The sequence below is a fragment of the Anomalospiza imberbis genome, chromosome 6 (assembly GCF_031753505.1).
Source record: "Anomalospiza imberbis isolate Cuckoo-Finch-1a 21T00152 chromosome 6, ASM3175350v1, whole genome shotgun sequence".
NCBI classification, from domain to species: Eukaryota; Metazoa; Chordata; class Aves; order Passeriformes; family Viduidae; genus Anomalospiza; species Anomalospiza imberbis.
In genome coordinates, this window is record NC_089686.1 from 26,681,769 (window position 1) to 26,707,681 (window position 25,913).

At 35.7% G+C, this 25,913-nt stretch overlaps 1 protein-coding gene across 6 annotated transcripts in view; it reads right to left on the reverse strand.

Annotated features, from left to right (window-relative positions):
• The window catches only part of AKAP6 (A-kinase anchoring protein 6), a 287,505-nt gene that overhangs the window by 206,175 nt on the left and 55,417 nt on the right, over positions 1–25,913 (reverse strand). For 5 of the 6 annotated variants that reach the window (XM_068192955.1, XM_068192958.1, XM_068192959.1 and 2 more), the window contains one exon: positions 8,420–8,777. In XM_068192955.1, coding sequence (XP_068049056.1) covers positions 8,420–8,734 — 315 coding nt within the window. In that variant the 5' untranslated portion in view covers positions 8,735–8,777. Of the gene's footprint in view, positions 1–8,419; positions 8,778–10,829; positions 10,977–25,913 lie in introns of those variants that run through there. The other variant, XM_068192956.1, reaches the window with a different exon arrangement.

The following is a 25,913-nucleotide window of genomic DNA, read 5'->3' on the forward strand; positions in this document are numbered from 1 at the left end:
ACTGTGTAAAATTTGGTATTTTAATCCAATGTATCAAAATTATCCATTTCAAGATTCTAGTCCTGTGTGAAAAAGGGATCCTGTACTTGATAAAAGATAAACAAATGTGCAGTAAACAGTTTTATCTTCAGTTAAACTGTTAAACCAAGCATCTGAACTTTTGGGAAGTCCCCACAAATACTGCATGAAAGAAGTGCAGATGACCTTAGCAAAGAAAACACAGGCTAGCTACAGTGGTACCATGTCTGTACAAATCCTACTGTGTTGCCCTTAGAAATAGCCCTCTTCCCTTTGTTTTATTATGAGCCTTACAGTATCTGAAAATATTCTTAAATGTCCAGATTGCAAAATTCATTTATGGCCTAAAATTCCTAGATTTAATTAAAAGGATTTTAGCCTTGCTTTCTTCCTCAAAATACCTGAGGAAGAGCAAGTAAGAACGTTCAGTTTAGTATCTCAGCTCTATGACATTAGAGCATAGTTGGCTCATGATTTTGCAGATTTCCATTTGATGAATTTGTCTGCCTAGCTGCTGGACAGTGCTGAGATGTAGAAAGAGATGTCAGCCATACCTCTCTTACAAGCTGATTATGTGGTGTATCAACCACTTTGCTCATCTCACACAGCTTAATGGTCTTAAAATATGATTCTATTTCTTTATTTTGTGGGGTTTTTGGATACTTTGCTGTACCCAAAAGTACAGATACTTGGGAGCATTTAAAATAAAAAATTTCTCCTTTACTATAATTTCTTTTTTCCAAAGGGTACTAACTGTGCTCTGTCACATCAGGAGATTTTATTCTGTCAGTGTATAAATAGACATATAGACACAGAGTAACCCCTCGATATCTGTGAAGCGCAAGGTGAACTGCAAACACAGAGTTCTTACACACATTAACGGTGCACTACTGTGAACTGTAGAATTGTTTCTCTAATATTATAGGGCAGGTAATTCAGAAGAATTTTTGAGAAAAACCAGAAATGCATGAGGAATAAGTGCATATGCAAACGCTGAGGTAGTAGTGGCACTGTATTTCTGTTATGGTACTACAAGCATACACATACAAATACACTTACACATATATATGCCCATATATGCATGTCAGTTATAAAAATAACATATTTCATAATTTCAGATCACAATCACACGGAAAATGCACATTTAAAATCATCTTTTCCCTATATATTAGTAGATAAACTATGATTAAATCTACAGAGCATATTATGAAGAAACTTGCTTTCTTGCCTGTGGAATAGCTGCATTGTTTTTTATCAGAAGCAAATGTATTCATCTTTACACAAAGAGAAGAAAGGCCACACCAAAAAAGAAGCTTGTATCTTGAAGCTTGCTTCAAGCCCTTTTGAAGTATGGAACCACAGTGAAGGGCATGTATAGCTCCAGAGCCAGCTGAGGAGAATAAAATATAGCTCAGACATTTATGTGACACCTTTCCTCAGCTAACACAGATTAAGAAAAGGCAGTACACTGCTAAGTGGGAAAGGAAAACTGCAATGTACTACTAGTAGATTTTATATTTTGTGAAAATTTATAAGTGTTCTGTCAGAACTTTAGAGTGCTATGATTGCTGTAGTAGTAGCAGTGTAATGCGGTGCTGCTTTATGCCTTTTGAATTACATGTGTTTTCCAAAAACAAAAGGAAACATGTCCAAATAAAGAAGTGCTCCATCTTTTGAAATGCGAGGATAATAACTGACTACGTGAAAACTGCTGTCTTTCTCCAGGGAATCATTTGCAAGGAGAAACTGGCAGGTATTAGTTCTCCTTTTGCCTTCTTCACAAGGAAATACACAGAACCTGTTTGTTTTGCTGACTTAATGAAGGAATCACATCAATCTACAGCAGGGTTTCTAATAGTTAGCTACTGAGAAAGGGATTTCATTCTGAGGAGTAATTCACATAATGCAAGAGGCAAATATCCAAGGATGTTTAAAAAACACCAACTTTCAGAACCTGTTCTTACTAAAATGCAAGTCTGTTATGTTATTGAGCTATTCACATTGCATTTTTGGCATTCAGACAGCAATCATCCTATAACCTGAAATTTCTTCTGTCAACTCTCCATAATAAAAGCTCATAAGGAAATTTTAAACATAATGTAACAAACTGAAAAATAAAATTTCTTATATTTTGTGCAATTTTCTGTGCCTGTGACTATTCCCTTATGCCAAATTGGAGTTTTTGGATCTCTGTTATAAGTGATATGTAATTATGAACTGAAAAAGTAACAAACCCAGCCCCTATAATGGCTATTAAGAAATACAGCCACAAAGGCTACTGAAATACACAAAGCAAGAAAACACCTGTGAACATCATAGTTCACAGTGCAGATCAGAAATAGATGACTGTTATAATACATAATATTATTCTACCTTGTAACATATAGACTTACACAAATCATCAAGAAAAAATCACCCCTAGGATTTATGTGGCACTGTTTTTGTGTGTCTGCTTTTGCTTACACAGATATATTTGCATAGATATCCATAAAAAATTCTTGCAACAAAGTCACAGCTATCATAAAAAACTCTTATTACTTACTTTTGAATAAAGATAATTATATACTGCTAATGACCTCTCATTTTATAATTTGCCAGTACTAAATCTTACTCACACCACTGAAATAGTGTTAATTTACAGCTTCCCAGGAAAACTGAACACCAGTATCTGTCTGTTATTATCACAGACACAAATACTAAACAACACAATACGTTCTCTAAGCAAATGTTTTTGTTAATGAATTTGCCCAATGACTTGACATACAAAATTTTTTCATCATAATGAAATTTATATCATTACAGCATTATACATCCAGTAAACATTTATATTTTAATCAGACTAAGATATAGACTAAAGGAGACTAATAGATAACATCTGTGCTGTAATCTGATAGTCACTTTAATATTTCTCCAGAGACCATTGGTAGAGCATATTAGCTCATTTTCTACAGCTTGTATTAACATATTTTAATGTAGGAGCAATATGGAGAGAGGAGAGGAAGAAATAATAATTGTATTGGTTCAAAGTGCACTTAGATGCATTCATGTCTTGGTGACAGATAAAACAGAAATTTTGGAGTAAGTATATGTTTCAAAAGTGCAAATATCCAAATGAAAATGAGATTTTTGCAGTTTTTATTTTAGAACTAGAAGAAATTGTGAGTGGTTTTTTCCTCATCACAGGAAAAATGTTCACCTTTTTATTCTGAGTCTCCTGACTGCTGAACAATCTAAATGTCTATTTTAGGACAACCTTTAGGACAACCACAGCATTGCAGATGCTGCTGTACTCTTATTTACAACTCCCTGAATTACACATCACCCTTCTCTGTTCAAACACATCACTGAGAACTAATGATTGCATTTCCAAGGATAGAGATCCTTGGAGAAAATATCACAGGTTGCAGAATTTTTGCTCAGTGTGTCATTAGGTGTTGGCTTTGTAGAAACTCAAGTTGAGCTGCTCATATTGTCCCTTGCTTTAAGGGACAGCTGGTCAAGGCTGTTCATATTGTCCCTTGCTTTAAGGTAAAGGTTTAGATACTCCACACATTGCTCAAAATGCCTTTCCGAAAGCCATGTATATGGTCCTCAAGTGAGTCGATCATGTAACATATGCCTTTTCTTTTTGGTTTTTTTTTTTTTAATCTGTTTTGCCCAAGCCCAGATGGAATATCCAGTGCTGATGTTCTGCCACTCCAAGGAATATTCAAATCCCTTTGTCACAAGAACACTAATTCCAACAATTTTTATTAGTCACCTTTCCTGCCTCTTCAGAAAGTCCAAGCTTAAAAGGGTCCGGATTTCTGTCTGCAACATTTATTAATTATTAATTTATCCTGATAAATTATGTAAGCCAGATCTTCCATTATCTCTGGGGCTACTAGTTAAGGCTTCTCCAGCTTTTAGCTATTTTTATTCCCTTGATACATAGATAACAGCAGACTAACCAAATAGTACTCACTTCGCTACTCAGAAACAGATAGGAACTTATTGTTTATCTATTTTTTTTACTTTTCATTAGCTCCCAACTCTTTGAGCCTCTTATTTTATTCTAACCAGCAGCTTTCTATCTTAATTTAATCCAGTTTTCTTTAGAAAGCAATTGAATCTCCAGTAAAATATATATGCTCTTTCTGTGTTCATACAAAGCACAGTTCTGCATCATCTTGCTCAGTTGCCATTTAGCTTATAGATGTCTAAATACCACAAGAACACCTCTGTTGCTCATTTCAGTGAAAGTATTCCACTGCCTAAAATTCTGCATTTCTGAGCTCAAACTGCCATAAATCCTGACAAGTAACTTTGCACTTAATTTCTAAACTTAATTAGTACCAAGAAAATTGTCTTGATCATCACTTTCATCCTTGGAGGCACTGACCTGGTAGGCAAGTGAACAGCCCAGGATTGCCCTCTGCACAGAATTAGCCTCTGTTTATGTTTGATAAAACATAGCAAGGGATTAGGACAGTTTTTGGGGGATGTAGGGAAAGTGATTTTTCTTCTCTTAAGAAAAAGACAAGTAAGTTTAAGAGCTACAAAACCAAGATGACTTTTACAGGTGTGCTATTATTGTAATGGAGCACATTAAGATATGGTAAACAAGTCACATCTTTTTCCATAAAAATTTCAGTCTGACCAAGACTGTAGAATTGCCAGACAAGTTGGAAGGTTTCTAAGCAATCTGATTGCTTGACCAGATAACATTTGAGAAACACAGATCTATTTCTGCTATTGCTTGACTTTTTTCCAAATCAAAGAATATGCTCAGGCCACAGTGGAAAACTGAAAATTTAAAAAATGTAGGCCTACTAAACTACTCGGAAAATTTTAAAAAGCTAATTAAAGAGAAGGGGATTAGATAGATATCTACTGTACCCTGGGTTTTACATTATTTCAAAATGCTCATAATGTAATGGAGAAAGGAATAACCTGTATCTAACTGTAGATAAATTACACTCTAATGCACTTTAATATCTTTAAGATCTTGTTTTGATAATTTCTCACACTGTCCTCTTAGCCAGGATTTAAATTCAAGGAAAAAGAGCAACTAAAAAGTCTTTGTCCCTCAAAAAAGTAGAAACAGAGATAGTGAAAGGATAATGGTTACAAGATATTTGATCTCTATCCAAAGTTCATGAAAATTTTCTGGTAGGAGTCAAGAGGAAAGATGAGAGATCCAGTCAAAAAATGTTTGTGACTGACCCAGGCATCCCGGAAAAAGATGAGTGAAGTCTCTCTACTTGGAAAGAGAGACAACAGCAGTGTCTGCAAAAAAGACTATCATAGCACAAACTGTGTTTGTTTCTATGTCAATATATGATATATGGTTCAGATATTAAAGTCACAAAACAGGGGTGGAGTGCTTTACTCTAAAATAGGTTATAAATTAACAGACATTTCAGATACAGAATATTACACTAGATCATCCCAAATTACTTTTTTTTTCCCAAAAGATACAAAGCAGCTATCAATAGTTTGAAACAGTAGACCTTTCCTTGTGAGAGTTTAGGGATATAAAGTAAAGCATAACAGGAGTTATCCAAGTTATAGCTCAGAAGGATTCCAAGAAAGATTTTACTGTAAATGCAAATATATTTTATTAAAAATATAAAAAACTAAATGGATAATGAAAGCATCTCAGCATTTTAAGACAATACAAGGACACAGAGAGCACGTCTATATTTGCTTGTAGGAAAACCGTAATTTTTAAAAATAACTTTTACGATATTTGCAATTGGTGTCAGCTACACCAAATGTGTTAGAGCAATGTCAAAGTATCATAGAACAGTCTGAGTTAAAAGATGAGTTGATGCCAGATGAATGACTAAAATAGGGCATTCTGGAATCTGAAGAGTTACAGTTCATCCAACTATCTTCCTGAAGCATTCCTGTGAAGCTGAGGTTTCCATGAAATTTCCCAAGGGACAATATAAGAAAAACCTCCCACTCATGCTATGTGGCTAGTTCTGAGAAAGGGCATTGCAAAAGTGAGACAAACAAATATTTTCAAAGGATCAGTGGTGGCTAGTAAAATTCTAAGTCATGTAGCATGAAAAGAGACTAGCAGCAAACACCAAATCCCTAGAGAGCAAACCACAATAAAGAAGCAATGCTTTTGCTTACAGAAAGAGCAGAAGCACAGACAGATCTGCAACTGAGATATCGAGAAAATTTTCACAAGAGAGAGATGATCTGTGTGCTGAGCAATTTTTCCAAGGAATAATATAAAGAGTCTGCTGTGGCCTGGATCTCCAATCCAGTCTTATCACCACAAGCCAACTAACAGCCAGAGGAAAGAAATCAACTCTAAGCATCCAAAACAAACAGAAAGCCTAATGAAAATGGAATCAGACATCTCCTGGCTGAGGAAAACAAACTATGAGAAAACTAAGAATTGTTTGTCTTGCTACTACATTTGCATTTTGAAAATTATATTCAGAAACCATTATGTTATAGACTTTTATCCAGCATCTGTATAATTAATTTTTCTCATTATGATTTGGGCAAAGGAGCAGAAAGAAGACTTCTTAAATTTGCAGATGAAAAAAATGAGTGTGCTTGAAGGAGATACTTGTGGAATGAGATAAAAGAAAAAAAAAGTTTAATAATGGACAAAGGTAGAATCCTACATGTAAAATTTCATGGATAAGAGAGAGGTGAAAAACCCATATTGTTGGAAAGGAGATTGGGAGATGCAGTGAATTACAAGCTGAATTTGAATCAATGATCTCCTGCTGTTTTGGAAAGTAAGAAAATACTAAACTGGTATGTATTGTTTGAGAGATATGTGAAACACTTTTTCCAGTCTACTCAGCAATGGTCAAGCTTCACACTGAGCCCACTGTCAATCCTGGGCACAACAGTTCCAGAAGAATACACATCACTGGGATGTAGCCCCTCCAGGAATATTATCAGAGGACAGAAGAAAAAAGATACCTGTATGAAGCTGTAGTTGGGGTTTTTGTTTGGTTTGGATTTTTTTTGTTTTGTCTTTTGCTTAGTTTTTGTTATATAGTAGATAAACTATTCAAAATGTATCTAAAGTCTATATTATATTACAACCTATAATTTTGCAACACTTGTTTCTACAGTCATATTTCTTTTTGTCTGTATATAGTTTTACAGGTCAGCAGGTCACAGAAGTTCTGTATTCCTAATGTGTTTGTTAAAACTTTGTTTCATTTGTTTACATAGCTAAAACCCTTAGGACAGTATTTTATGAACTCCCATTGACTCCTGTGACTTAAACTGTAAAAAGAAGAAAAACCATGCTATTCATTCACTGACTTCCACCTATAAATCAAATCTATCAGTGGACATATGAGGGTGAGCTGTATATACAGAATATTCTCATTTTATAAGCAGGCACAAATCAGTTCTGCTTGTGCTCTGAACCAGCCCAAAGCTGTGTGCAAACACCACCCACAAGCTCCACAGAGCTCCAGTTTCAACTCAGCACTGCACTAATACAGCCACAAGCAATTCCAGATCAAAACTACCACCAAGCCCAGCAAGACTTCTCATGTCTGCCTGCAGAAACCTTTTCACAGTGTCTGCTAAAAACTTACTGCACATTGCGGATTTAGTCCTTTCTTCTTGTCAAAAGCTGGTAATGTTTACCCTAAATTTCTTAGAAAAATCGTGGGACCATTAATAAATCAAGATCAGCTCTCTGTTTGGTTAGGACTGATCACAGTACAATCACTGTGGTTAGTGTTAGTATACAGTGTTGTATTTTAAGATAGCTTACAGCTACAGTCCTAAAATAAACACAAATAAAATACCATTGCACTGAGTGTGAAGGAAGACTATGTTCACATAAACAGGCCTCAGAATGCAAGTCTGAAGACAGCTCACTCTGAAGAGATAACATTTGTGCTATTTTTGGAGACTGCCACCTTCAAAAGCATGCTTCATCTGCTGCAGCAAACCAGGCCATGCAAATGAACATAAACTTATGGTCCCAGGCACTAATTATTTGAATTTTGCATTGAATTTCAAATGAGTGTTCCTGTTTACTGGAATGTTAGGAATTCTATTGGAATTTTATTTCATAGTTTTAGATACAGAAGCTCATTAAAATCAGTGGGAATATTTCTGGGCACTTGTGAGATGTCCTTTCAGGTTATTGATAAAGTTTTATTGGTTGTTTTTGGAGTATGAACATGTTCATGAATATGGTTATGACTGTTGAATTAAGTGATGAGCAAATACCCTTGCAAAAATTCTGATAATTGAGTGCCTTCTATTATCTCCCTTAAAAGGATTTATTCACTTTTTAACACAGGCTGTCAGATATGCTTCAGCAGTTAGGAAAAGCCCTTTCGTTGATTTTGCTAACAGCAGAGTTGAATGAGACACCTTCACTGAGAAGTCTGTGATCTAAAATCCATCATACCTTCAGCTGTACCAGATGCACATCCACGTGCTTGCTGTCCGAGTCCTGCTGGACGGAGTAGGTCAGGTCCCGGACCCTTTCAGACGTCATCCGAAGCCAGGTCTCGATTTCCGGCAAGTGGAGAACAATCTTCCAGTCAGCCCCGGTGTGCAGAGGAGGGGGCTTCTCATACTGCTGCCCAGAGTCAATGTCCTTCATGACATCCCTTTCCCCCTCTTGTTCCACTGTAGGAGTCATGTTTATGAGCATGGGAGAGGCATCAGATGGCATCGGATCCAGTTCCTGTGTTCTCATGGGAGAAAGTGCTACATCCATGGCTAACGTGTCAAAGCCTAAACCATACTTCTTTCAAAAATAGCTGCAAAGATAAAAAGAAAACATGTCACTGTTTTGAGGCCAAATTTAGCAACAAAATGCTCAAAGACAAGGAGTACATTATAATGTCTGAGATGTACTGCATATCTAAATAAATTCTTCTCCCTAAAAATCTATAGTGGAAGTTCAAGACTAAATAGATTTTTTCAAAATAACTGTTGATTTGAACATCATCTGTGTATGAGAAAAGTAACAAATACTGCATTTCTCTCATTGTAATTTCCAATTGTAATTTCTCATCTAATTTCCAATCATCTTAGAAATTATAGTTTTCATTAATGGAAAATATGTCCTGGTGTTTTACAACTGCAACTTAAATAAACGAACATTGGCAAAGTCAGCAGAACTTTACTGAGCTCCACAAGTTAATACAAGACTGTCATTCATAAACTAGTACATATCACAACATATTCCTTGGCCTGCAATTTAAGACAAAACACAGAATATTTCAAGATTAATTTAAAATGACCTACTGTTTACTCGACTATTGATCATGTACAACAAAAAATTTGCACACAAATTTGAAGCAATTACTGAGGACACTTGGTTGATTTATTGATTTTCATTTTGAACTTTAAAGTCTAGTAGTTTTATTAGATTAAGAACTGTTGCAATAAGCAACAGCTCTAGCAAAACATAGATGTGTTAATTCCCAAGGTCAAAAGATGTACCTAAAAATAAAACATCATTTTACAAAGTGGCTTTATGAAAGCCCAAATGCTGTGTCATTGATATACACTTATGAAATCCACTGGACAAAGTAAAACTTTTTACTTTGTGCCTCTTCCTCTGTATGTTCTGGTTACTTGTTTACTACACCAAAGGCTGCCATAAACCCTATGCATAAAAAAAGGAAAAAACAAAACCCCACAAAACCAAAAACAAACAAACTAAAAAATAACTCCAAACAACTTTACTTCTTTACTTATTTAACATGAAATCGATAAGATTTTAGAAATACAGACTTTTCACTGTTCAATCAACACTGTGTCTACTGAGTTACAATCCTAAATATTTCATGTGGAGTCTCAGCATCCAGAGACTACTCCTGCAGGCAGTGAGAGTATCAAAGAAGTATCCAGTCACAATTTCACTTGTCATAGCCAGGAAGGACATAAAAAATTATATTTTATGTTATTTTATTTCCTACCCTGCCACTACTTTGTAAATCAGTTTAGTTTGCATATCTATCACACTCACAAAATTGTATGTTAAAGATATACTAAATATTAACACTAAATATAGATTTGGCACTTCAGAACAAAATTTTCTATCAGTGCAATCAAGCAAAGGGAATGAAAGAAGAATCCAGATATTCTCCGTGCCTGCTGTAGTACAATTTCCAACTTTTTTAGCTCAAATTTTGAAAAATTACAAATTAAATTGTGTTAAATAAAACGTTCTGCAGCAAAGTTGGATGAAAGTAGTATTTCAGGATGCTGAGTATTTTTAAGCTCATCTCTTTACATTACCTATTTTTCAGTTTAAACTCTGTTGCCATAAGTACTCAACATAAATTGTTAGAAAAAAAAAAATCAGCGTAATAACATTTTTGTTTGAGACATTGCTGATTGTAGCCCCAGTTTTAAAGCATAGAATTCACCTATTCTAACAGCCAAAATTATCTCAATATTTTAAACATATTATTTACATTATTTCCTCCTGAAAATGAAATTTTGGTGAAACACGTGTCGTCCTTATTTCTGCATGTTTGCTGTTAAACATGCCTACCAGAGAAACAGCTGTGAATCACTAAGTGATACCAAAGCACAGCAAGAGCGGCGCTTGCTTTGTAGTTTTTTCACAAAAAAAGAAACAAAAAAAAAAACCACAAAACACAGCAAAACAACCCTGGCACTCCTGCAGAGTTATTCAGTATGACTCAGCTCTAGTAAGGACATTAAAGCAATTAGCAAACAGAAATGAAAACATGCTCCGGCAGAAGCAAACGAAAGCTGGTCCGTGCTGCATGCAGAGCGCACTTCTGGCTTTCATGCACTGAGTGGGCAATGAGCAACATTAGGAACCTGCTGACCTGGCTTTTGTTACGATGTGCTTGACTCTGTAAGAGTGGCTCTCCAGCATTTCAGCTAATGCCTCCTTAATCCTAGCAGCTCTTACAGTCAAGTCCTTTACATGCTTCCCTTTCTGCCAGAGCACAAGTTGCAACGCTTCAATTAGGAATATGTGAAGAAATTTTAAAATAAATCATTCTTTACATCTTCTTTAAAAAGTATACAAAAGTAATAAAATACACTGTGGATACTAATTAGCAAGGTCTGTGAAAGCTTTAAAAAGCTCACAAATGCCTGAAAGGAGAAACTTGCAGCTAGAAATTACTGAATCCAAACGCTAGGTCACAGTTTTCTTTAAATTGATTCTTGGCAGAATAAAAAGGCATCATCGTCCAACAGTGCTGCGAGAAAGGACAACCGAAAGGTTCTCTCTCCAGCGCTCTCCAAGAAGCCTGGACCGAAGGAGGGCGGCCCTGCTCGAGCTCCTAAAGGCACCGGAGAAAGCGAAAGCTCCGCGCCCCCTCCCGCCCGCAGCCGCTCCGCCTCGTCCCGCCCTGGATACCGGCGGAAAACACGAAAATCCCCACGCAGAGGGGTTTTTACAAAACTCTCATGTTGGAGCACGAAATAGCAAACAACAAGGCCCAGCAGCAACAGCCAACCTCCTAGACATAATCTGTTTTATGCAATTCAGGAGTCATAAAACTTGCCAAAACACTCTTGATCAGAAGTAGGTTCTGCTAGAAAAAAGGGATAGGAAGGGATGATCAAGTTAAACAATACTTTGGGGTCACATGTCGATATTTTAAGCGACTGATTTAAATGCTGGCGTTAAATTTGGTTATATTTTTTGAGTATTTTTGTTTTTCCAGATTTTGTGAGATGTACAAATAGTGGATTGTAAACCACTACAATAAGTGTTAGAACACATATCAAAACTGAATAATTTTTTAGGGGTGATCTTTTGATCATTGCAAAAATGATTTTTGAAATGAGGTAAAGAAGGGAGGTTTTTTTCCTTCTAAGCAGTTGGACCTTATCACTCCAGCATTTTTTTATAAAACTCAAAAGCTATGCTCAGTCTCATTTTCTGCATCACAAAATCCTGGTAGCATCAATGACGGTTTTAGGTGGGCAAGCTATACTAAATCACATTCCAGCTTTTTTCTAAGCCAAACCTTTTCTGTACCCAGAGAGTTATACAAACCAGCTGATTTAAAATTTGCAGCGAAATAGATGAAAACACAATGTCAAATGTCCTGATCAATAAAAAAGTTCCATCTTTCAACATGTGCAGGGCATAACCTTGTTTTCATCATCACAATTAGACTGAGAGTTATAATACGTTATTTCTAAAAACTACTTCTCCAATTATTTATTTCTACCACTTCAAAAGCTACTGTTTCATCTGCTGAAGGGCACATTTAAGAACTATATTACACAGCTACCAGCTTGCATTCCTTCTGGTGAGGAAAAAAAAAAAAGATTAATTGAGCATATTTTTTTGCCTTGTGTTAATTCTTTATATGCAGTTTTACATTGTCATGGATCCTTGTGTAAAAGGTGAGAGATCCTGTGTAAGCACATGCACACATATGCTTTCTATCTTCATCTTCAGTAAGCGCATTACGCCGAGCAGATGGCTGATTACCTTCCACTAATCACACAGACAATCTCACTTTCCCCTGCTCTTCCACTCAGTCAGATGCCAACACTCTTACACAAAACATAGAATGTCTGTGTCAGCCATAATATAGTTTATCAATCACCACAAGCCTTGGAAGGCTTCTCGCACTCATTCTGCTCCCCAGTTGTTCACATTTCCCTTGTTTATAAAGTGCAGGCCACGTTCACTCTGCCAGCTATCAGATCATCCACATTTTCCTCCAATAGCAGTTAGTTCCTGTCAAACAAAATCATTAAGCACTTTAAGCCATAGAGTAGTCCAGTCATTGATCAGTGGTGCAGACACTGGGTCACATGAATGTTAATGAGCTCTAATTTCCCTTACTGTCGCATGGTGTTAAAATCAGCCATAATCACTACACAGCCCCCTGTCTGTCACGTAAATAATTTATTTCAATCTCAAAAATGCCATAAAAAAAACCCAGAGAAAGTCCATCACTAAACAATTTTGATTGTTTGCCGACTTTGAAATCTAATGATGTAAATTTTAACATCAGATTTAACGAGCTCATTGATGCTGACTTTTCTTGAATAGATACAGTGAAAATGAATGTCTCACACAGACAAGTTATATTATAATGTCTTTTCCATTTCAGTAGTTTCAGGAATTCTCTGCCAAGTTATAAAGCTCATTATACTTTTCCTTGAAAATGTAATTAACTGCATCAACTACAAAGACAAATTATGTCAGTGCACAAAAAACCTGAAATATATCATGTCAGTTACATATAGAGCAAATTGAATTTAATATCACAGTAAGCCTATCTATGCTACAGTGAACTTGTTGCTGATTGTCCTATATGATTTAAGAAATAAACTATTTCAAAAAGCTTTGAAAGAGCTGAATTCTAATGGACCCAGTTTAGGTTTTTCTCTTCATATCATTCCTCGTGAGTTTGTTTGAGAAATGCCTCCTTTGCAATTATCCTGTTATTATATTTAAAATTCTGAACAAATTGGACAATTTTTCATTTAGGACTGCATGGCCTCCTTTTTGATATGCGAGACTCTTAGAAAGTATAACTGATAGGGAATAGGATGATGCCTCAATTCCTTCAGGATATAGACCAAAGAGGCTTACACAATGATTCCAATATTAAACATGAACACTGATGTGAATCATGATTACAGTTTTTAATGTGACTGATTTAAAGTCCATTGAAAAGTCTGGCCCCAAGGCTTTAATGGCAGCAAAGCCAGACCATCAGTTTTTAACTGTGGAAAGACAGACCATCAGTTTTTAACTGTGGATGTTCAAGTTCCTGATTATGTGAATAAATCAGAATTTAAGACACCACAATGACCCAACATGATCTTTCTTATTTACGATTTCTTTTTCTAATACGAGGTGATGGAAAATGCGGAACTTCAAAGGCAAGTGTTCAGCCAGAAACTGGAAATTATTGTGGCAAATCAGGGAAAGTGGACATTCTACTGGAGGATTTAGCAATGGATCTGTCTGAAACTGATGGCCTAGAAGAAGAGACTATGAAACAATCTATGAACTTCAGTCCATGAGGTCTAGGCTTTATATACCCAGGCAATCTTCAAGAAACCACGGGTAAAACACAAATTGCTTGTTGTGGTGTGCATGAACTTCCACTTGGAATTTCTTTAGTTCTTCAGATATCAGATTGTAAAGAAAGGTTCTGCAGAATCTTTCATATGATGTTTATATCATGAAAACTTCTAGAACTGTAGCAGAATGAGGCAACACCTTTTTTTTAGAGGAAGACCCCCCCCAGTTACTTTTGAAAAGGATACTACTAGTGTTTTCCAACAAAATGTTTTTGACAAGATTCAGTGTCAAAGGCTAAATGAGTCTAAACAGCCATGGTATAAGAAGGAAGGTCCTTGAATGGACAAATAATGAAAAATAGTAAACAGCAGAATGAAGAGCAGATGCAGATCACAAGCAGGGTTTCACAGATACCTCTGCTAAGTGCTATGCTTCTCAATAAATAGATTAATGACCTGAAAAATGGGTGAAAAATCGAGTGGAAAAGGTTTGTAGGAGGTATTGAAATACTTGGGATAAATATAAACTGAGTAAATGAAAGATGTCACAGGGCAAAAAAACCCCCATGCAATAACGTAAGATTAAACTTAATATAGACAAATATTGTTATGTATGTGAAAAAGAAAAAAACACTCCAACCACAAAAAAGCTATGTCTTGCCTGAAACAGTGCATTAAATTTATATGCTCCTAGCTCATATAATTTTATGTTCTCACTTATAAAAAAGCAGGGAGGCTAGCTGGAAATGATCCCATTAGACAACTGCCATGAGGTACATCAGAAAAAAAATTCTACTCTACAACATATACAGACATTGAAAACACTTGTGTAGTGCCAGACTCATACAGAGAAACATATTCAGAGAGTAAAACACATCATATAGTGATGAGCAGTTGTTTCCTGGTCCTTTCTAACTCAGTACAGGTTTGCCCTGCAGTAACAGTGTCTGGGAGATGATGTACAAAGAGATTAGCATTAAAATGGACAAAGGCAAATTAGCCGCTTCATATTAACTCATTATTACTTCAACATCCTTTATTAACTGCTCCACACCATCTTAGGCTTTTGTTGTCCTAACTTTCATTCCAGAAAATGCCAGCCAGCAGTACATAGTAGCAACTTTTATACACTGATTTTTCAGCACACATGTGAGTGGACTTTTTTGTCTTTTTTTTTTTTCATTTGCATATTTGGTCAGGTTGTTTTAGCTTTCCTGGATTGAGTCATCTTTATCATTCTAGTGGCTAAGAGTTAGCAAAACACTTGCCAATATAAAATTTTTCTCTTCAGCTACAAAAGTCAGATGGTGAAGGATGCATAATAACTACTCTAGCAAGATGATGGTGTCTTGTTGCAAAATTTTTCTCTGAAAAGATAGTGTGAAACATCTTTTAAATCTGAAGATAGCAAAATCAAGATTATGCTAGGCCAAATATTAATCTGGATTTAAAATGGTCTTTCAGTATAGACAGAGGCAGTGGGATATAAGTGAGAACATTCTGAGCTGTTTCTCAGCACGAAAGAAACTGGTGCAACTCTCAGCTCAAAGTTAGGGCAAATAAAAATAATGTTTCACTTCAATTTCACACTCTAGTTTCATTGCAAATAAATGCTAATCACTTCAGAGAAATCTTAACATTTTTCCTGAGAAAATTTTCCAGGGGCTAAATTAGCTTATTCCTTTTAATTATGGAAGCTGATTATAAAAAATTAATTACATTTATCAAGGAGAAATATGACCTCATAATAGATCAGATAAGTAGGTCTTACATGTATTGTATAAAGTATGTCACAGCCAATGTCTCACTGCCTTGCAATTCTTACATCTTTCTCTAGCAGAAAAATCATCATTTCAGCTTCTTTCTTAAATATGTTACAGGAACTGCAATACTGGATGTTCTGTCAATTAGTACAAGTGTTATTAAAAAAAAAAAAAATCTACCTGCAGAATTTCCAGGGCACAATATTAGCATGTCAGACCCAAACATGCAACTTGAGGCATTTAAATTGCCCCAGCCCCTATACTAATGATAAAATAGATCATAAGAACCACAAGCCATGCCATCATTTCTGAAACTAGTCTTATTACACTAAATTTTAATAATTTTATTATAATAAAGGTAGAATTTTGAAGAAACTGGTACCTTTTGGAATGATGCACAATGCAGCTGCTGAGACCAGAGAGCCTTTATAAAAATCAGTCTTCTGTTTTATATGAGACACAACACTCTATGACTAGTTGGCCCTATAAACTCTCACTATCATGTAAAGTTTAACTATCAATAATTTAGCTGTTCAGTATAATATTTTCTCTAGTCTTCTGAAGAAGCAATTGCTTTTTTCTCAATTTGGGGACTCACAGAATTAGACTAAGTTCTTTGGACCAGAAGCTGTTTTTTTATACTGCAGCGTGCTTGTGAAATGTTCTGCTATATTGCTTTGGTTCATGGCAGTGTCTCATATCAGTAATACACTATCAAATGTGTGCATGCCCCTGTTTCAGACATTCAGCTATCACAGTAATAGTGCAGTGTAAAATTTGGGGGATTATATACATTAAAAAAAGATACTTGGTGTACTAAAAGGATGACCCATGGCTTCAAGTAACTATTCTGAAAATTCTTTCCTCCTCAATCATGATGTAGATAAAATCCTGCCACTTCATGTTGATTTACTGGTCAGCTAAAAATAGATATCCAGTCCTGTTGTGTAATCAGTCAATTGACAACACACAAAATTAAGGTACAAATGTTTTTACCCTTTTAAGTAATTCTCATATATTACACTGCTTTATTTTGCCATAAACTTGATCGGGTACACCAAAATTAGGTTAAGTTTGAAGAGGAATAAAAATTTTGATGGTTCTGAAATCCATGGTACAAAATTATTTCTTTATAACCTTAACTAGCCAAAAGATGTTAACATAAGTTAACAATCCCCAAACTACAAACTGCTGTGAATAAAAATTTTGGTTTAAAGATGAACTATACCTGCAATTATAAATTTTTAGAAAGGAACTCTTTACTTCCTAAAGGCAAGCACAGGAGGGGGAAGTCTCTACTATTCAGCATAACCTATAAAATGATAAGGTTGTTTTCATTGCTTGCACACAGTGTCTCATTATCATGGGAGGCACCTGCCTCCATTCTAAGGCTTTACATGGTGGACTAGATGATATTATAACAGTACTTAAGAGATTGCACAAGAACTCTAGAAAACATGGCTAGAATCATCTATTCTGTCTGCATGAAGGAAAGGGAAGGGAAGGGGAAGGATACAGATTTAAAGCTTGGTGTGTCACTACGGGGAACAAGGACTCCGAATAGGAATTCTACCTACTCTGGGTAACTTTTTTCTTTCTTCCTGTCTTCCTCAATGATTTTGACTCTTATCCTGTGATAACAGGGCAAACAGACACCCAAATATAGAAATTTCTTTGTAAGAGCAAACAGCTAAGATGGTGAAGAGATCACCTTACAATACTAAAAACCATGTCAAAGATGACCTTGCACAATGGGTCCTGATCAAACTGCACTATAAGAACAGATATCACAGAACCTGACCACCTGCGCTGTAGCTTGCAACTTGATTCTCATAGTCATCTTGTGGGCTGGCACAGAAGAGAAGGATGTCAGTCTACAGCTACAGAAGCTACTTGTATGTGAGAATAAGCAGGTTTGGATATCTGATTCAGATCCTTAAATCCCTGTAACTCAGAAAGTATTGCCTTTGTTTTCTGCCTCATTATGACTGGGCTACACTGTCCTCCTGCACAATGAAAATGTACAGACAGCTATGGTTGTTCATTTTAATTTTTTTTTCTCCTGATGTAAAAAAATACGTGTAGCATCATGTTCTGAGACTTCTCTGAATGTTTTCAAGCATAGAATATTCTCCTAGAAACGTAACTGGGATTTATATTAAAATTTCCAGGACCAGAAATAATTATACTAGGCAAATAGGATCTTAAGATACCACTTTCGTCATAAGAGTAGCTCGAGAATGACAGCTCTTGCCCCATCTGCTGCCACCAGCAGGTGATAACTGCACCATCACATTTTATGACTAAAAGAGCTGCAAACTCCCCCTTCTCCACACATATGTGGTGTGCACTTTTAGTCAATCATTGTACAACTCACATAATTTCCTTATTATTTTCAGAATTGTACTGAACAATAATATAAATCAATTAACAGAGATGCCATAAAACAGTCCGCAGGAGGTCCATTAATTTGCTATGCAAATTACATTTTAGATCAAGCAACTAAAAAACCAGCAGGATCTAAACACTTACTAAAAAACTGAAATAATTGTATGAACTGGTATTTTTGATTGGTTACATTTCAAGTCAGTATCTATCTATACATATATATATAATTACTGCTATTTCCAGTTCAGCAACTTTTCCATCCTACTACCAATTATGTGCAAAGTGCATGAAAAAGGAAGACTATAAACGGGCAGAATAGAGAAATAGTCACTTACCCAGCAGTAATAGCAATTGCTGCCCATGTTATTATTTACAGTTTTATTCTATACTTTCTTGTTCTGTTTGACCTTCAAATTTTGTTCATGAAAAATTGTCCATTATGATTGAATAACACCTAGTTCAAAAATACATTTCTATCACTTTTTTGAAAACACTGCTACAAATCAATCATATGTCTTCAATTTATGGGATATTTGTTAATTACAATTTTTGCTCAGGAAAAGCAAGTTAAATAGGCAAAATTTGTTCAGACACCTGTGTAAACATACAGCTGTGAACTGTATGCATGCAGGATATTTTATTCTTCCAGAAAAAATGTTATTATGGAAAAATGTTAAAAAGTAGAAAAATAATGCACCGTCATTTTAGAACTGTATGCATGGTACATGCAGATGTATGGTAATGACTGCAATCTCAGATGCACTTTCAATAATAATTTTTTAAGCATGAAATGTTTGAATTTATAAAAAGTCATGCTGTTCTCTATGTGCTTTCCTAACCTTAAATAGCAAATTCTGTATTGAAAATACTGTGCATGTCTTTGTGCTGTATGTAGCTTTTAGTCTGGAAATTAGAATTGAAATTCCATGAGACTTCCTCCCACCAAATGTCACTGCTTTTTAGGTTTGAAATGTTCACAAAACAGAATTTCTTCCATGACACTTATTTGTTCCTGAACTAAACCAAGGAATTTCGAGGTGCATAAAAGGCTTAAAAACCCACTAGAAAATTCAAAACATGTTAAACTGTTTTCTCAAGGCTACTCTGAAATAGTTCTTGGAGAGTTTCAATTTAGTTACTTGCTGTTGCCAACCTGTGGTGCACTAAACCATGCAGCTGTGACAACTACAGTAACACAATGAACATGGGTTTTCAGCATAAGTTAAAATACTGACTTTTTGCCTGAAAACTCAAGTTTTTGATCAGAGATATAGAAAATTGAGCATGATTTTATGGAACCTACAGCTACCTGAAATTTCAGGATCACCACTTGGGAATGCTCAGACCTCAATTCCAACAACTGCATTAAAAGAAGTTTATGAAAAGTAGAATTTAACTGGAACACCTGAGTAAGCTTCACTCAAAACACCTCAAAGTTCTGTTTAAAGTGCTTTCTTTCACAGCAGATGCCAGTTCCTAAAAGCAGCAGGAATTAAAGCTCTTGCTTTAAGATACCTGCAACTATTTGTGAACGGAGGAGGAGCTACTCCACCACTTTTTCTTTCCAAATACAAAGTGGTTTTATCCAGGCATGACACTTGACATTTAGCAAATGTGATTTCTTTTTGTGTAGCAAGTAGTCAAGTATTCAGTAAATTGTTCAGTTGCAAATAAAATAGAAGAAAAAGATTATTCTGCTTGCTTGTTCTTCATAGGGAACATGGGACTGAAGGAAAACCTTCACAGAATTCTGAATTGCACAGCATGTGTGACTGTTCTTATTAGGACAAGATAAAAGACATATTTCTGTCCTTTCAGCTTTGTAAACCCCAGTCAGGAATATACCTTCACGAACCTAATTGAGCAGATAAAAAATGCAATATATGTCCAAATTTAATTCTGAAAGAATGTGTTTTGACTAAAATTTTTAATGACACACTCTCTGCTCTGTTTAACCAACTGTTAAATTCCAATTTGCATGTGTTGTTCTACTTTCATGATATACACACATGTGATTACTAACTTGAAATAAGTTCTGACCAGCCATAGAGCATATGAAATGGCAAAAAGTCTCAGAATTAATGGCCTATTCTTTTCTTCTGCTGAAATATCCACTTTCTTCAGAGCTAACATTACAGTAGTGCACTTTCACTTATTCAAAGATATGTAGTTTACAAATTATTACGCCAGTACCTATTTCTATACCTCTTTCATGGCAGTGGGTGAATTCAGTGCATTGCAGGTATAGTTAAAATCTGTAGAAACAGACCTACATGAAACCAAAGCAGTAAAGAAAATGATGTTTTTAAACATCATTGGATTTGCACATTTCAGTCATCCCATCATTTAACCAGTCCATGGAGGGTGGGATTTCTTTGGATCTTTTTTTGTCTTTCTTTTCTCCTGGACATTTACACTTCTGAGAAATAGAGACAAGAATTCAAAGAAATAGTAATATGACTCAAAAATACCCCATAACTATATTTCAACAAGTTAGTTCAAGATCCCACCTAAATATAAATTATAAAAGATATACATGCATGTATTGACATTATAATATGAAAATGTAATGGTTAAAATACACCTAACATTAAACACTCATTGGAACATATTTTTTGCACTAAGCATGTCCCCTACATTGTACAAAAGTAGCCTGACAGGTTTAATAAGGAAAGAGACAATCTGTGAAAAACATTTGTGCATATTCTGCCCCTCTGCTCTGCTCTGGTGAGAGCCCACCTGCAGAGCTGCATCAGCTCTGGGGTGCCAGCACAGGAAGGACATGGAGCTGCTGGAGTGACTCCAGAGGAGGCCACAAGATGATCAGAGGGATGGAGCACATCTCCTGGAAGGAAAGGCTGAGAGAATTTGGGTTGTTCAGCCAAGAGGAGGAGGTATCAGTGTGACCTAATTGCAGCCTTCCAGTACCTGAGGGGAGCTACAAAACAGAGAGGGACTTTTTACAAGAGCATATAGTGATAAAAAGGGAATGGCTTCAAAGTGAAAGAGAACAGGTTAAACTAGATATTAGGAAGAAATTCTTTACTGTGAAGGAACAGGTCACCCAGAGAAGCTGTGGATGCCCCATCCCTGGAAGTGTTCAAGGCCAGGTTGAACTCTGGGTGGGGCTATGAGCAATCTGATCTCGTAGAAGGTGTCCCTGTCCATAGGAAGGAACTAGATGACTTATAGCTTTCCCTTCTAACTCAGGCTATTCTATGTTTCTATGATTATTTTTAAGTCTGTTTTGATAAAAATGGCTTCAAGTTGGTAATTTAATGTTTAGGACTATGTTCCCTTCAAGCAGAAAAAAACAACACATCAAACATTGGTTAGCTGCTTGAGCAAAGAAGTAGTAAGGGAAAAAAACCTGCAAAAATAAGTTAAAAAAACCCAACAGCGGTGTAGCTCATAAACTCAGAAAAAATTGCAATGAGCTTCAGTTATTCTAGAGCCTAGTGACTGAATTGATGGGCTGGGATATTCCAGCTGTCAGAAAGTTATCAGGAGAAACAGCAGAAAATGCTAGAAATGTCTGTGTTCCCAGCAGCTGTGGAATTAAATGCTATTTACAGAGCTGGCTGCAAATGATAACATTTTTTCTAGAAAAATCTTGAAATCTGTGAAAAGCTAAGAGTTAGGGAAGGGGGATGAACAGTTTGCTGGGAAGATAATTTCCCCTGCAGTTGCCAACAGAGTTAAGATGACATGGATGTTTTCTGCATCACTCTTCTAATTGGTAACTACACCCCTTGAATGTTTTAAACAGAAACAGATGCTTCTATCATGAAGTTATTTTGCAAAGCAAAAGGGGAACAGAACCATGGATGAGTGGATCTCTTGGTCTTTTATGCTGAGAAGAACTGATTTTGCAAGGATTACAAATACTTCTTCATGGAATGAAAACTATGATAGCTTAAAAAGTCCTCTGAGCTTAGAACAATAACTTATAGGATAATGTAATAAGATAATTGTCCCTCCCAAGCTTGTTCTTCCATTCACTGATAAACACTATTAGGAGGAACAAAATCATATTATGAGATGGAACATATCGTAGGATAACAGCTACAGGGAAAATATTTTCCTGCTCTAGTGCTGTCATTCATGCTCCCTATTGTGTAGATGAAGAATAAACCATGGCAGACACCTTCTCTCTACTGCTCATTCTGTATTTGTTGAATAAGTAAATCACCTTCTTATACCTCTGTTTCCATTCTTTGATGAGCAAATTCCTCAGGCCAATAACTCTTTTCAGTATACACCAGAGGCAACAAAGTGCAGCCAAATTGATATCTGAAAATTTTAGGCATTAAAGGTTGTAAACAGTGACTTAGAATGAAGGGAAAAGCAAAGTAAAATACACTGTGGATATACAAGTCTTACACACCACAGGGCCCTTTTTCAAGTTTGTTGCAAGCAAATTTAGGTGTTTCCTTTTCTGTAGTCCCAAGAAAGCACCAGAACTGCAAAATCATTTCTAGATTCACTTGATTCTGTAATTCACTCATGTTCACTGCTCTGTCATTTTTAGCCATTCCATGATCCTGCGTGTTTCTTTGTTCCTTTGAGAAGCAGGTGTTGTAAGGGCATTATGATCTCCTCCTTGAGGGAAGATCATATTCGTTATTATAATGCAGGTAAATAATGATATCACATGCTTGTTTAACATCCCTTTATACAGGCCATAAAAATGTACATAATTAAAAAATCATTATAGTCTGCTATTCAGTAACTCTGCAATGCAAAATGATTCTAAGTGGTTGCTTACTAAGTAAAGGGAAGTTCTGTAAGAGTAAGACAATAAATAACTGGGAAAAAAGTTCAGTCATGGCAGCATGAAAAAAAGCAAAAACGTGAGAGGGTTTCAGAAGCAGCCCTACTATTCACTTCAAAAAGATGTTTTTATTTGATAGATTTTTCATAGCCACATACATAGTTAAACTTTGTTTGTTTGTAATTATGTTGAAAATTCTCAATGTGATTTCATGCGAGCTTGGGCAACAGAGACATCCACAATTTGATTAGACTGCAGTCTCATTAAACATCTATGACTAAACAGATTTTTACCCCTTCTCTTGTCATACTCCTTTCTAATTGAATTAACTTCTCATTCTTAAAATTGGGTTAGGTTCTTTTTAAACTCATCTACAAAACAACCTCATACCCAGTAATTCTTAAGTAGCAATCATTTCCCTGACCCACTAGAAATGGGAGAACGCAACACATTTGTTCAAACACCATTGTCCAGGCCATGCCTATTCAATTTCTAGGATATTGGCTATGACATAGGAGCTACAGGAAAACTGATCTTCAAGACATAGACCAGGCATAATACTCTAGGATGGTGCATACCTAGTCTTGGTGACAGTCCCACTGCACCAGACCTTTAAAACCTGTGTTAGAAATATCTTTCCCTTCTCACACCAAGTATGAATCATGCATATGCCAGCATCAAGCCTTGCACAACTCACCAGAAGTGTTCTGCCTGTTCATTCACGAAACAACATTAACTGAATGCAGCTGAACAGTTACTCCACAACTTACTGCTTCATCAGCAAGAATCTGTCATCCCATACATCAAAAAATAGTTCTAAATGCCAAGACATGCAATTCTTTTTGAGTGAATATTCTCTCTGAATATTCTGAAATCAGGAAAAATTTACCTGGCTAGTTTATGCATCACTATGTAGCAGAAACATACAGATGAAATAGAAATATATAATAAACTAGTTATTAATATATAATACATATATTAATATATAATACATATATTAATATATAATAAAATGGTTTTAGTGTGTAAAAGTATCTGCATGAACAGTAACTGCATTATGAACTTCATCTTAATTTCATTTTTTAAATATAAATAGATACAATGAGGACAATACAAAAGTGGAAAAGCAAGAGAACTACTCTGGCATTTGCTGTTGCTTTCTGTGGAAGTTCAAATGCATGTTTTGTTTCAAACATCTTTGTTTTTGAAAGAATCCTTTTGGATTAACATAGCATGCTAGTAATTGGCATTTTCTTCTGTAACACTAATGACCCTGTTTTATCTTGTTACCACTTTCACTCAGAATTGGAACCAGCTTCTTGCCTACCAGAGAACAGAGAAAGAGGACAGTACTGAACATTAATTTAAAAAGTTAATTGAAAGAGTAATTCTTTAGGGTAGTACACCTTGACAGTCTTTGCCATCCCTCTGCTGCCCTGAATCTCTTTCTGGTTGAAAAAAATCTACTCATCTTTAACAGACATAACAGAAACAGGGCTGGAGGCAGGAGATGCACTTCTCCAGTGAGGAAAGAAGAAACAAGGTGAAATACTGCAAGTTTTCCCATAACAGCCTATCCACTTTCCCAGCTGATTGCTTCTATTCAGGCACATAGGCAGGGTTTCCTGTGGCAGGAGTGATGGCCTGTTAACCCCAAAGTCACGCTTACAGTGAGGAGAGGTAAACACTAATAAATCATGGAGTGTTTTTTCTATAGAAATAAAGCACACACCAAAAGGAACAAAGATGTGGCTTGCTAGCTAAGGGATCGTGGGAAGAAGCATTTGGTGGGGAATCAAACAAGGCTGTTTTGAGTGAGATCCCACAGGGATTAGCAAGGCCCAATGCTATTTGACATTTACACCAGGGATCTGGAGGCAAATATTAAAACACTGCTCATAATTCTTGCAGATAGACTGGTGGAAAACTAAAGAATTATCAGTCTGGCTACAGCAAGAAGCCCCCCTGCTTTTCAGACGAGTCCCACTGATGGCTAAGGTCATGCTTTCTGAAAACTAGAACAATAAACAAAATGCATTTTAATCTAAACAAATGTAGGGGTGGACACCAATGATCAAGGAATGCAATCAATACTTAACATATGGGAGAATCCTGGGAACAGTAGGAAAAAAATAGCACTGCCTCTGAATATAAGCAATTGTGAGAATGGAATGTTGTGTGGAGGTGTGGGATACACATTATAAAAAAAAAAGTTAAAAAACTGGAATGTGCTTGAAAAAGTAATTGAAATAAAAATACATTTAAAACCAGAAAAACTCATGTATGAAAGTTGAAGCCAGGCAAGTTCAAATAATGAAAAAGTCTCCAGCAATAAGGGCAATGAATCATGATAATCAAATTAATGAGGAAAAAAAAAAAAAAGAGTGGATTGCCTGTCTGTGGTTCAATAAAGATAACAGTTAGCCAAACAAAAGTTACTTGGCCCAAACATATACAAAAATTCAACAATTTTAAAAGCTAGAGACTGTTCAGGAAATTAAAATGTCAGAAAGGTTGCTGGAACATAAATGAGGATTTCTGCAATCCAAATTCGGACCCTTGGGCCATACTACATTTCACAACACTACAGTAAAGAATGCTGAATGACCAGAAAAACAAGGGTCTGACTCTTCTGATCATGCTGTAAAGAATTCTTGGCTTATTATCATTACTGTTATGAATATCTAATATCTATTTTACTTATAACCTCTCTTCTGCCACCTAATGAAGAGATTCATTAGTAAAAACATGCTGTTTTGTCAATAATAAATTTTACCATCTGTTAGAATTTGTAATAAATCTTCTGGTGCGGCAAAAAGAAAATTTTATTTCAAAGCACTTTTGAAGGAAAAAAAGAGACCGAATTTAAAGAAGCTTTACATTAAGTACACTTTTTAATATTTATGGAGGTTATTTTTTTCTTAGTCTGTATCTTTCTGTATTTCTACAGAAATACTTTTATATAAAATTCAGTC